The 11,493-nt window shown below is 58.3% G+C and overlaps 3 protein-coding genes across 14 annotated transcripts in view; 1 reads left to right on the top strand and 2 right to left on the bottom strand.

Moving 5' to 3' along the window:
- The first annotated feature begins 134 nt into the window (after window positions 1–134).
- Window positions 135–7,020, top strand: PIPOX (pipecolic acid and sarcosine oxidase). 2 transcript variants are annotated; one of them, XM_064166026.1, is made up of 8 exons: window positions 135–4,062; window positions 4,443–4,591; window positions 5,047–5,257; window positions 5,337–5,519; window positions 5,590–5,742; window positions 5,807–5,965; window positions 6,115–6,190; window positions 6,284–7,020. In XM_064166026.1, the coding sequence occupies exons 1-8, from the start codon at window positions 3,937–3,939 to the stop codon at window positions 6,412–6,414; spliced, it is 1,188 nt and encodes a 395-aa protein (XP_064022096.1). In that variant the 5' UTR covers window positions 135–3,936; the 3' UTR covers window positions 6,415–7,020. The 2 variants fall into 2 exon arrangements, with proteins under 2 accessions (XP_064022096.1, XP_064022095.1); XM_064166025.1 differs by having other exon boundaries at window positions 3,976–4,591.
- The window catches only part of MYO18A (myosin XVIIIA), a 38,581-nt gene continuing 34,046 nt past the window's right edge, over window positions 6,959–11,493 (bottom strand). For all 11 annotated transcript variants that reach the window (XM_064166010.1, XM_064166013.1, XM_064166014.1 and 8 more), the window contains one exon: window positions 6,959–8,254. In XM_064166010.1, the coding sequence (XP_064022080.1) occupies window positions 8,116–8,254 (139 nt within the window). In that variant the 3' untranslated portion in view covers window positions 6,959–8,115. The remainder of the gene's footprint in view (window positions 8,255–11,493) is intronic.
- On the bottom strand, window positions 8,262–11,490 carry LOC135187377 (uncharacterized). The gene has a single exon (XM_064166024.1). The coding sequence runs from the start codon at window positions 10,712–10,714 to the stop codon at window positions 9,425–9,427; it is 1,290 nt and encodes a 429-aa protein (XP_064022094.1). The 5' UTR covers window positions 10,715–11,490; the 3' UTR covers window positions 8,262–9,424.

The raw sequence follows: 11,493 nt of genomic DNA, 5'->3' as shown, positions 1-11,493 counted from the left end.
GGGGCTTAAGGGGGGCCTCCCGCCTCCCCCCGCCGTAATGCTCCGAGTGCGGCGCCCTCCAATCCTGCAGGTTGAGAAGGGTGGGGGGGACTCATCCCTGCCGCCCCCCCTCCCCGCTCCATAGCTCTCCAAGTGCGGCGCCTACAAATACCGGGAGCTGAAGGCTGGGGGAGGATCTTCTACCTTCTCGCTCTCCTCAAAACCGATGGCTCCCCGCTAGGGAGCCACTGAGGGCTGTGGGAAAGATACCCGGTGGTGACTCCATCATATCCTGCCTCTGTCCTTTTGCTGCATCGTCGAGGACATCCACTTTAGTACTATACAGACCACAGCCCCAGAGACACCTCCCAGTTGCCCTTCCCCATCCCTAAATAGACCTGATTCGGGCTATGCTCATCATCACCTAAGCAGGGAAACCTGTCGAGAACGGCACAGGCGTGTGGGAGGGCCTTATTCCTTCTGGCAAGGGTCTGACACACCCTTCCCAGCCCCCTGGCTTGGGGTCTTGCTCCCCCAGGATGGCCGGGGGCAGCCAGCCCTGCAGCAGGCAGATGGTGTTGGCACCAGCACTGTGTGGCTCTGCGCTGGCTGCTGGACGGCTCTCGCATGTGTTAAAAATAAGAAAAGCCAGCTCTTTGTTTAATAACCCCCTCCCCATCTCCATGAAAGCCCAGATGGCTTTGCCTCGCCGCGCTGACGCCGTGCACGGCACAGATCCCCGCAGGCTGGCCAGCCCTGCCTGCAAGTGTGGCCCACGCAACCATCGCCGGCTGGGGGGGTTATTTTTAATCTCAGGCCTTGCTCTGCCAACATGCACGGCTTCTGCCACGGAGAACAGCGAATGAGGAGCTGCGCAGCTCAGCACAGGGAGGATAGAGCAGTGGCCAGCGCCATGGCACGGGCTGCCTATCACCAGCCCCATAGTACCGACCATGTGCCACCAGCTCCGCAACACAGGCTGTGCACCACCAGCTCCATAATATGAGCTGCATGCCGCCAGCCCACTGGCATGAGCTGTCTGTCACCAGCCCCATGGCATGAGCCGTGTGCCATTGGCACGCTGTGGCATGGACTGCATGCCACTCAGCCTCATAACACGGGCTGCAGAATGCCAGCCCCACAGCACAAGCTGTGTGACACCAGCCCTGCAGCTGTGGTGGGAGCTGGGCAGGCAGCAATGCTGCCGTCGTCTTCATCCCGGGGGTGCTGGCAGGGGGTGGTTTGAGCTCCTGCAAAGCACTTTCAGCACTAAACCCAAAACTTTGATCAGCCAGTAGCACCATCAATGTTTAATGCAGCAAAGCCCTGGCAGAGCTTGGAAGATGAGCATTTTGAGGCCAAATTGAAGTTTCTAATAGTATGATATTCAAATAATTTTAATCCGCCTGACACCTCCCCAGGTGCGTACCTGGACTGCTAATGAGGGGCTGCCTTGGGTGGCTGCTGGCTTTGACACAAAGCAAACAAGCCCTTTGCAGATGCCTTCAACATATAGAGGACTGGAGTGGTAAATGGAGGCAAGCACAGCCAGACCTGGCACACTGTGGCCATGTGGGGAGGATGCTGTGATCCCTGAAGCCATGCAGTCTCAGCTCCCCGGGGAGCCATGGTGCTCCCTAATTCTGTTTTAAAGTGCCAGCGTGCACCTGCTGGAGGGGAAGGCTGGCTCAGGCTGGTATGAAACACTTGCATGGCTGGACGATGGGCATTTGGGGAGCTTCAGCTGCCATCTCTGTGTGTGGCATGTGCCATGGGTGCAGCAGGTGCTGTCGGTGCAGCAAGTGCAGCAGATACAGAGCTCAGCTGGCAGCCTGCCTGGCCTTGACAAAAGTTCCTCATACTGTGTTTGTCCATCCAACCCCACATGAATTTGAGCCAGGGTGGCTCCCACTGCCTGCACTGGGCTGTTCCTCAAATCCCCATCACATCACTCTGTGTCAGTGCCAGCCTTGAGCTTTTCCATCCATCCATCCATCCATCCCTCCCTCCCTCCCAACCCATCCATCCCTCCCATCCCATCTCAGGAAGCTCATGCAGCGAGTAAGTAATTTTTACTGTGCTCTCAGTGCAGTTCTCCTGACCCATGCCAGCTGCTTTGGGAAATTAATTTATTCCCGCCACTATTGCATCTGGTTAATTTAAACCCCAGACAAGAGGATGGTGGCAAAAGTGTGTGATTTGGCACAGGCTTTGGAGGCCCCCCAAAAAAACCTCCCCTTGAGGGAAAATAAGCCCATGCAGTTGCTTTTTTGGCTCTGGGAGTGCAGACCTCTCAGCTGTCTAGGATCAGCCCTGATTGAGATCATCTGTACAATGAAAGTGGGGTTTCACCAAGCCGTGGGGACAGTCACCACCCTCTCCAGTGCTGATGACTGTCCCTACACCTCACCCTCACAGCAGCAGGAGTGAGGCTGTTCCAGCCTGATCTATTAACATGCTGTTAAGGCAGAGGAGTTCATTTTTGCCATTTAACGTTTCACGGATAATTAATAATTCTTCATCTCCCCAGAAAAAAAGGAAGAGCAGGTAAAGGGGCTGTTCAAAGCACAAAAAAGCAGACTGGAACCTGAGGAAATCAGTGAATTATTTGTAACATCAAAGGCAAGGGAGGCTGTGCTGATTTAACGGGACACTGCATGCTGCAGAGCCCCAGGCTTCACGGCGATGCTGAGACCGACACGCACTCATTGCATAAGTGGTCCTGGGCAGCAGCATGGATGAAGGACTCCGGAGGGGAGCCTAGCCTCCACCTCCACTCTCTATCCTCCTCCTCCTCCTCTCACCTCCCCATCACTGCATACTGCCGGTTCTCCCTTTGCACAGTGCCAGGGTGTCCCTGCAACCTATGTGGGCACCATGGTTTAGGCTGGAAATCCCCCATTCCGCCAGCCTGGCATGGGCCTCCCATGCTCCCCAGAGCTTCATCCATCACCGGAGGCGAGCAGCAAAATAAATAATGATATTTAACATTTTGTAATAGCGACAATTAACCAGTAAATAATGCTTTTTACACCACAAAAGGCAGAGCAAATTAATTCCCCTAATTAGCTGTCAGGCAACACAGGGCAGTGGCAGCAGTGGGCAAAACTGGCAGCCCCTGCTTGCATTATTCCCCTGCCCCGAGGCACCGTTGAGTGTCCTCAGACCCCAAAAATCTCACCCCAAAATTTTGCAGGCTTGCAAAAGACTCCACCGCCACCAGGATGTATCCATGCTGCATCTTGGTTGCTCTGGCAAGCTCTAAATCACACTTATCTCCTGTTAACAAAAATAGCAGCAACAACAAAGGATGGCACCAAAACAGTTTATGGCCATAATAAATTGTGCCAGAGGGGAAAAATAAACAGCCCTGTTTGCCTTGAAGCAGGTGGAGGTTTCCCATCAGCACACAAGTGGAAGTGTTACCCAGACCTGTGTCCTGCTCTAGCCAAAGCTGGCAGTGCCCAGTGGGCAGGAAAAGAGGGATACATTTGAAACAATTTTCTGCCATGCTTATCCCACCCACTCACTCCAGTATCACTGGTGGTGCCATGGGGCTGAGGGAAGGTGGTGGGAGGATGAAGGGTTGAGGGGCTGGTGTAGGTGGACCCTGTGCTCTGCTGGGGCCAGGGCATGGGGAAGATGACATGTGGCATGTGCCACCTACCAAGAAGGGAAGGAGGGGTCAATCCACCTGCACTGCTGGCTGTGCCACTGCTGCAGGATGAGCTGCCTTCCCCGTGTGGACTGGGTACCAGTGTTAGTGAGGTAACGGGGATGGTCCTGCCTGGCCAGTCCTAAGGAACAGAAACTCTCACATGTTCCAGCCAACATATTGGGGGCTGGAAGGCTGCCAGTGCTCTGCCACCCACTTGACTAGGCTGGACTCTGCCCTGTCCCTCCCCTTGGCTTGCCTCCTGGCTCCCAGTTGCCCATAGGAACAGCACGAGGACAGACATGGCTGCCCTGAGCCAGCGCATTCAGGCTGCCTATGATGCCATCGTCATCGGGGCCGGCATCCAGGGCTCCTTCAGTGCCTACCACCTGGCCCAACGCCACCGGAACACCCTCTTGCTGGAGCAGGTACTGGAGTCCCTAGTCCTGATAGCCCCAGCCCTGCTGTGTCCTTGTCCTGACGCACCGGGGGAGGCATTTGCAGACCTTCGCACTCTCTGTCACTGCATGCAGAGAAGCTGCAGCCGTTAGCCCTGGTTGCCAGCACCAGCATCCTCATGTCCCCAGTGCCAGGACCCTCAAGTTGCCAGTGCCAGGCTCCCCTGGGACCCCAACACCAGGAGCCCCACATCTCCTATGCCAGCACCCCCATATTCTGAATGCCAGGATCCCTGTTTGCTGATATTTCTTGGTGCCGCCCACTGCAGCACAGTGCCAGTGCCCATGGGGCTGGCAGAGATGGGGTTGTCAGTGGCTGCAGTCACCCCCATGTCCCTCTTGCCCCACAGTTCATCTTGCCCCACTCACGGGGCAGCTCTCATGGGCAGAGCCGCATCATCCGCAGCACCTATGCCAAGGCAGTTTATGCCCGCATGATGCCCGAGAGCTTCCGCCTCTGGCAGCAGCTGGAGACTGAGGCCAGCACCAGCCTCTACAGGTAATGGGAATGGGGTTGCAGGCCCTGCCGGACATTGTCCCCTTCTCACGGGGTTGGACTGTGGACTGTGGTTGCTCAGCAGATTGAGGCCATCCTGGCAGGCAGCCATCAGCTCGGCTGATTTATGAGGCTCCATAAAGGAAGTGCCATTAAGGAAATGAGCATCTAAACGATCCCCCACTGCTGGGGTCAGGGCCGGTGGCACTCGCTGAATTTGGGGGGGAGGAAGGTGGGGGGAGTGGGAGGGTGAGCATGATGCTGGTGTCTGGACCCTTCCCATGGATTGCCTCATGTGGCCTGCCAGTGTCCTGCCATGGGGTTTCCTGTCACCAGGGCACAGTGCATCCTGAGCATCACTGATGCTGCCGTGCTTCAGTTTCCCCCAGGGATAAAGCAAGGCGGAGTCTGGGCGGGGAGAGGGCAAGGGGAGAGCTGATGCGGCTGGTGGGGTGCAGGCAGACAGGGCTGGTGGTGCTGGGACCAGCGGGTGACCCATCGCTGGAGAGCTGCCGGCGCAGCCTGGATGATGGTGATGCCACGGTCATCCTCGATGCCACGACACTGGCCCAGCGCTTCCCTGGCCTCCGGACCCACGCTGGTGAGGTGGCCCTGTGGGATGGCACCGGCGGAGTGCTGTTCGCTGACCGGGCACTGCGGGCGGTGCAGGTGAGTGTTGCTGAGGGGACGGGATAGGTGTGCCCTGTCTCGGTCCCCACAGACACTTGCTGTCACCGTCCTCGTCCAGGACGTCTTCCGCCGGCACGGGGGCACCCTGCGGGATGGGGAGAAGGTGCTGCGCATTGAACCTGGGACGATGGTCACTGTCACCACCTCCGGTGGGGTGTATCAGGCGCCCCGGCTCATCATTGCAGCTGGAGCTTGGACGGGTGCCCTCGTGGCACCCCTGGGTCTCCGCCTGCCACTGCAGGTAAGGGTTGCTGGCACTGTGGGGTGTCACAGCAACAACCACAAGCACAAGGCTGACGTGGTGATCTTAGCCGCTGCGCATTGATGTCTGCTACTGGAGGAAGAAGGAGCCGGGGAGCCCTGACATGGGCAGAGACAGTCCCTGCTTCATCACCGCGGGGCTGAGACAACCTCCCCACAGTGTCTACGGGCTGCCAGCCCTCGAGTACCCAGGGCTGGTCAAGGTGAGTGGGACAGCAGTGGCTGGGGATCTCACAGCTAGCTTCTCCCTAACCAGTTGCCTTCCAGGTGTGCTACCACTATGGCAGCCCTACTGACCCTGATGAGCGAGACCGGGCCCCCCCAGGTGCCCCTCGTCCCAGTATTGCCCTCCTGAGCAGATTCATCAGCAGCTACCTGCCTGGGCTGGAGACAGAGCCGGCAGTGGTGGAGACTTGCCTCTACACGGTGAGACAGCCCCAAAGAGCAGGACCTTGATGTCTGGAGTCCCAGCTCCTCTCCTACCCCAAGGTGGACCTTGCCATCCTTTCCCTCTTCCAACCTTGGGTCCAAGAGAGGACCCTGGCACCCACACCCTCATCTCAATGCTCCCCCAGAACACCCCAGATGAAGACTTCATCTTAGACCGGCACCCCCAGTACAGCAACATCATCATCGGGGCTGGATTCTCAGGTAGGCAAGGGCAGCCAGCCTCACATGGCACCCTAGAGCTGGCTGGGGCCATTGGGGTGGCTGTGCCCCCACATATCTCTCTCCTTTTTGCAGGCCATGGGTTCAAGCTGGCACCAGTGGTGGGTAAGCTGCTGTGTGAGTTGAGCCTGAGTGAGGAGCCGTCCCACAGCATGGCCCCCTTTGCCATCGCCCGCTTCCCTAACGTGCTTCAGGCTGCACTGTAGGTGCAGAGTCCTGGCCATGCCTATGTGGCCTTGCACTGGCCTGCAGCTATGTCCCTACATCCTGATGTCAAGTGTGCTAACATTCCTGCATCTCCTCATCCCTATATATCTCCACCTCCCTGCATCCTGGTGTCTCACACATTATGCACTCCAGCAGCCCTCCACTCACTGCAGCCCAGCTACCCTGCACTCCTACATCCTCAATCCCAGCATCTTGGCACCCCTCTCATCCCGGCACTCCTCTCATCCCAGCAGCTCTCCATCCGTGCACCTCAGCATTCCACCATCCCCACATCTTAGCACTCTCTGCATCCCCATACCTGTGCATTCTGACGACCCAGCATTCCTACATCCCAGTGCCCCTGCATCCCCATATCCCAGCATCCTGATACCCTGCATTCCCACATCCCTGCATCCTGACATCCCCCATGCCAAGCTGTCTCTGCTGAGCACCCACTCCACGGAAAAAAATTAAGGAGCTCTGTCAGCCTCATGAAGATGGAGCTGGAACAGCGCGGAGAGACACACTCGCTTAGGAGTCAAGTTAAATGTTTTAATGTTAAATGTGCCATTTTATTATCATTAGATCGCTCCCACTTAATGAAAGCGCATTAGCGCAGCGTGGCTTTATGGCAGCAAGCGCCCAGCTCGGCCCATTTGTTTCCAAGGGATGGTGGGAAGAGGGATCAAACCACCTGGCTTGCCAGGCTGCCAGCAGTGCGGGGGTTTCCGGGGGCGTGGGAGGTCCCTGGAGCAGGGAGGAAGGCGGAGGGCAACGCTCAGTCTAGGCTGGTGGGTGCCAGAGCTGAGGTTGGGCCACGTGCCACGCAGGCACATCATCATCTCCTCCGCGTTAAATAATTAACGCCGGCAGGCAGTGGGCTCCTGTCCCCGAGGCTCATCTGCATATTTATGAAGATTGATAAATCATTCAGTGCTGGCACCCACCAGGGTTGTCTCCCACCTCCCCATCACCCGTGGGTGCAGTGGGATTAGGGAAGGGGCCAGGTTTAGCCCCTTTACGCAGCCTCACATCCTGGCTGGGGCTGGAACTGTCCTGCAGACCCTGCTGCCACACAACCCCCCCCCCCCCCCCCAAAATGGGGCAACTCCCCCCAGGCACATGGAGCAGGCAGCATCTGGTGTCACCAGCCAGAATGACATTTATTTTCACACTGAACGTAAAGGGGTTTGGAGGGGGACGCACAGCTGGGCTAGTGCAAACCAACCAGGTAAGGGTAGGGGGCTGAGGAGGGGGCTATGTGTGTGACAGCAACCTGGGGGGATGTGTGGGACCCCATCCCCATGTTCCCTTCCCGGCTGCTGGGCAGCTGCTCCCCAAGGTCCGGCCAGCAAAAGACATCTTTGGCTCAACTAAAAGGGGCTTAAGAGGACGGCGAGGTGCCTGGGGAGGGGGGGTTAAGTTACAAAATAAAGAGCCAGCAGGCACGGAGGAATAAATCCAGGGTGCTGGAGGTGCCGTCTGTGCCGCCGAGGACAGACAGGAGGTGGGAGGCTGGGGGCAGTGGTGGGGCTGCAGCCAGTGAGCCAGCCGGGCTGCTCCCCCCAACCATGGCCAGGGCTGGGGGGGGGGCAACTGCGTGTGTCCTCCCCCCTCCGTGCAGAAGAAATACCGACTGCCCGGGGTGGCCCCCGTGGAGCTGACGTGTTTCTGGGGCGATGGGAAATGGTAGTGGGGGGCTAGGCGGGGGTCTCTGCGGGCCGGCTCTCCATCTCGCTGGCGCTGGGGGAGCTGCGGGAGGAGCGGCGTGTGCTTTCCCCGGTGTCCTGCTCCTCATCCCATCGATCGTAGGCGAAGGCATGCCGGGAACCTGGGGGGCTGTGCAGGAGAGAGTGGGGTCAGTGGGCATCAGGGGGTGTTCCATGCTCCCAGCACAGCTATACTAGGAGCTGTAGTGAGCCAGCACGCTGGCAGCTGGCTGGCTGGAGCCTCAATCACCATCTTTACTATTTCCCAGATATCTGGGGCATGCTCCACTGCAACTGACTCCTTAACCAAGCTGAGCCTCTTAGCTGTGGTGGGGTCACATGGAGCCTATTTGGTGCCACCCCTCACAGGCACCTGGCACCCCTTGCTCAGAAAAATGCAAATTGTCAGTGGGTGCAAAGAGCAGGGCTCGTTGAACATCACTGCTTGAGGGTTTCAGTCGCACCAGAGCTCACATCTGGGTGCTAAGGATGTTTCTCCGCCCTCCCTGCCACCTTGTGATTCCTTCCCAGACAGGTAGCAGACAGCCCAACAGGGGCCACGTTTCCAAAAGGCTTTCCTCCCTTCCTGTAGTCCTCTTCCTATTTCAAGCCATTGGAAAGGATCAAATCTGCTCCAGAATCACTCTGCACCCTTCTCCTCTGCTATCAGTTAGGGTGCAGAGCTCCACAGTCCAGCAGGGTAAGGCTGTTTGCACTCCAGTTCCCCATTACAGGCATCCTACACAGTGCAGGGCAGCAGGTTGTGGCCATCCTCAGAAACACCTCCAAGCCCCAGCCTCCTGCTCTGCTGAGTGTTGCCTCCCTCCATGCTCACACACTACAGAGGGTGCATGTTAGTACCCATCTTGCTCCAGCCCACCACCTTCAGGACCCACTGCCATCCTTGGGCTGGCAAATGCCCTGACAGCAGCAGGGATGCTGTGCCACCCAGTGAGCACTCAAATCTCCTGGAGGAACAAAGTCAGCTGCATTGTGTGAACTGGTAAGGGATTAGTGCTTCCTGGTATCCCACAGCTGCTGATCCCAAACATGCTGTATTCTGGCAGCACGGGCAACTGCCGGTCCCACTGTGGCCATGCTGGGGATTCTCCCCATGGCTGGAGATGCATCAGGGATGCCCTGCAGCACCCCAGAAGTAGGGCTGCTGAGAGATGCCCCTTCTCAGGGTGCCTGGTGGAGGTGGATTCCATTCCCAGAGCTGGGCAAGAGTTAGGGCGAGTGGTTAGTGGCACACAGGGAGGTTCATGCTGCACGGCACACATTGCTCCCACCTCCTGCCTCAGTCGCTCTCAGGACGGTACAAGTACTTCATCATCAGGCTGTCAACCTGCTTCTTCCGCTGCTTCTCCTTCTTGCCCCGGCCGGGATGCCCCAGCTCCTCACCCCCCACTGCCTTTGGGCCCTTCTTGACGCTAGAGGTGCTCCGATAAGAGCTGGTGGAGCCAGAGGAGGAATCAGAGGAGGAAGTGGATGAGGAACTCGAGTCAGATGATGACTGCTGCTTCTTCTTCTTCTTCTGCTTGGATTTCTTCTTGGCCTTCTTGGTGCGCTTCTTACCACTCTTCTTCTTCCGCTCCTCCTCTTCATCTGAGGAGCCTGAGCTGCTGCGGCGCCGGCCAGAGCGCCGAGAGAAGTCAAGAGCAGAAGCAGAGCGCCGAAGGCTGCCGGGAGGTCGGTCGGCGGCACCCAGGGGGGCCGCACTTCTCACACTTCGCATGCTCCGCACACTGCGACCATCGTCCCCAGAATCAGCCTCGGGGCTGGAGATGCCCCTGGCCTGCAGAGGGCGGTAGCTCAGCACCTCCTGGATGGCAGCTTCCAGGTCAGGGTCAAGGTAGGAGCGGTGCCCCACGGGGCGGGCGTCCCCAGGACCCCCATCCTCAGAGGCAGCACTGCGGGGCCGAGGGGGCACAGAGAAGCTGCGTGCCAGAGGGGGCTGCCCGCGGGACCCCTCGTCTCCCTCATCCAGGCGGCTGCGGGCCAGGGAGTGCCGTGACTCAGGCCGGCCCTCTGGTCCCCCACGTCGGCTTCGCAAGCTTCCAGGGCTGGAGAGTGCGAAGCTCAGCACCGAATACCCCTCGTCCCCCTCATCCTCATCCTCCAGACCACGCCAGGAGGTGGAGGAGGCCCGGCTCACTGGGGCAGAGGCGACGGAGGCTTTCTCGCCATCAGCAGCCGAGAGGGACCACCGCTTGCCCAGCCCTTGCCGAGCACGGCTGCTGGCATCAGCGAAGGCACGGGCGATGACGGCTGCCCGGTCCTCGGGCTCACCGCCGCGGGCTGCTCTGCGGGCAGCACGATCGGGGGAAGAAGGTCGCTCGCTGAGCGCACTGAAGAGCGTCTGCTCATCCCCACGGCCACCTATGGAGTCTTTGAGGCCCGGCCGCTTCCTATAGCTGAGGCAGCTCAACACCGACACCGGCCGCTCCTCGGCCTCGGGGCCGTCCGGCAGGGCTGACCTGAGCCAGCAGCACCACGGCCCAGGGGAGACAAGAAAGAGATTGAGATGAGCGGGCGAGGGGCGGGCAGCGAGGCAGCCTCGGGAATTCGCATCAGCAGGAAATGGCATTGTGGAAAAACGCCACGGAAATGGGGGAATTGTTCTAGCCTGGCACTTTGATTCCCCTTTAAAGTGCTGCGTTCAATTTATTCCTTTGTTAGCTACCTAGAGCCACTGCGTTTGATTCCCGACTTCAGAAAAGGTGGAATTATCTCCAATAACAAAATGTTTTACATCTGCACTGCTGAATAAATTAAACCAATTAAGAAAAAAAGGCTCATATCTTTCCCCCCTGCTTGGTAGAGGAGGGGGGGGAGTCCCCTGGGAGCCCTGCTAAGAAATTGGGCTTGGATAAAAGCAATCTGCGCTCAGCAGTCAAAGGCTTTCTGCAGGGAGATGTCAGGCTCTGTGCTCCAGCCTCATGCAGGCCCTGTGCCATGGGGGCAACTGGGCATGTCCCCAGTCTCTGCTGTTCGTGTGGAGATGTGTGGGGAACTAAATGACAGAAGGACCGAGGAGGGACCCAGCCTCAGAGCAGAGGGACTGCGCAGGGTTAGAACCTACCATGGTGAACCCAGGGGAGACTGAAGGGGAGGGGGCTGTGGATGCTCATGGGTCCTGGTGACACAGGGATTAAGATGATGTGGAAGGGGACTAAGGAGGTCACTTCGCGTGAAGGAATATATGTTCCCAGTGAAGACCCAGCCACTTCACTTCTTTAATCCTTCTCTGTCTGGCCATGCAAGCACAGCACCCAGACCATGACATCTCATGGATACCCACCCTGCAGCCTGGATGTTCTCTAGCACAGCACAGTCTGCCCTCTGCTACCTAGCCCTGTGCCAAGC

This window comes from Pogoniulus pusillus, chromosome 27 (assembly GCF_015220805.1).
Source record: "Pogoniulus pusillus isolate bPogPus1 chromosome 27, bPogPus1.pri, whole genome shotgun sequence".
NCBI lineage: Eukaryota > Metazoa > Chordata > Aves > Piciformes > Lybiidae > Pogoniulus > Pogoniulus pusillus.
This window is presented reverse-complemented; position numbering and strand designations above follow the sequence as displayed.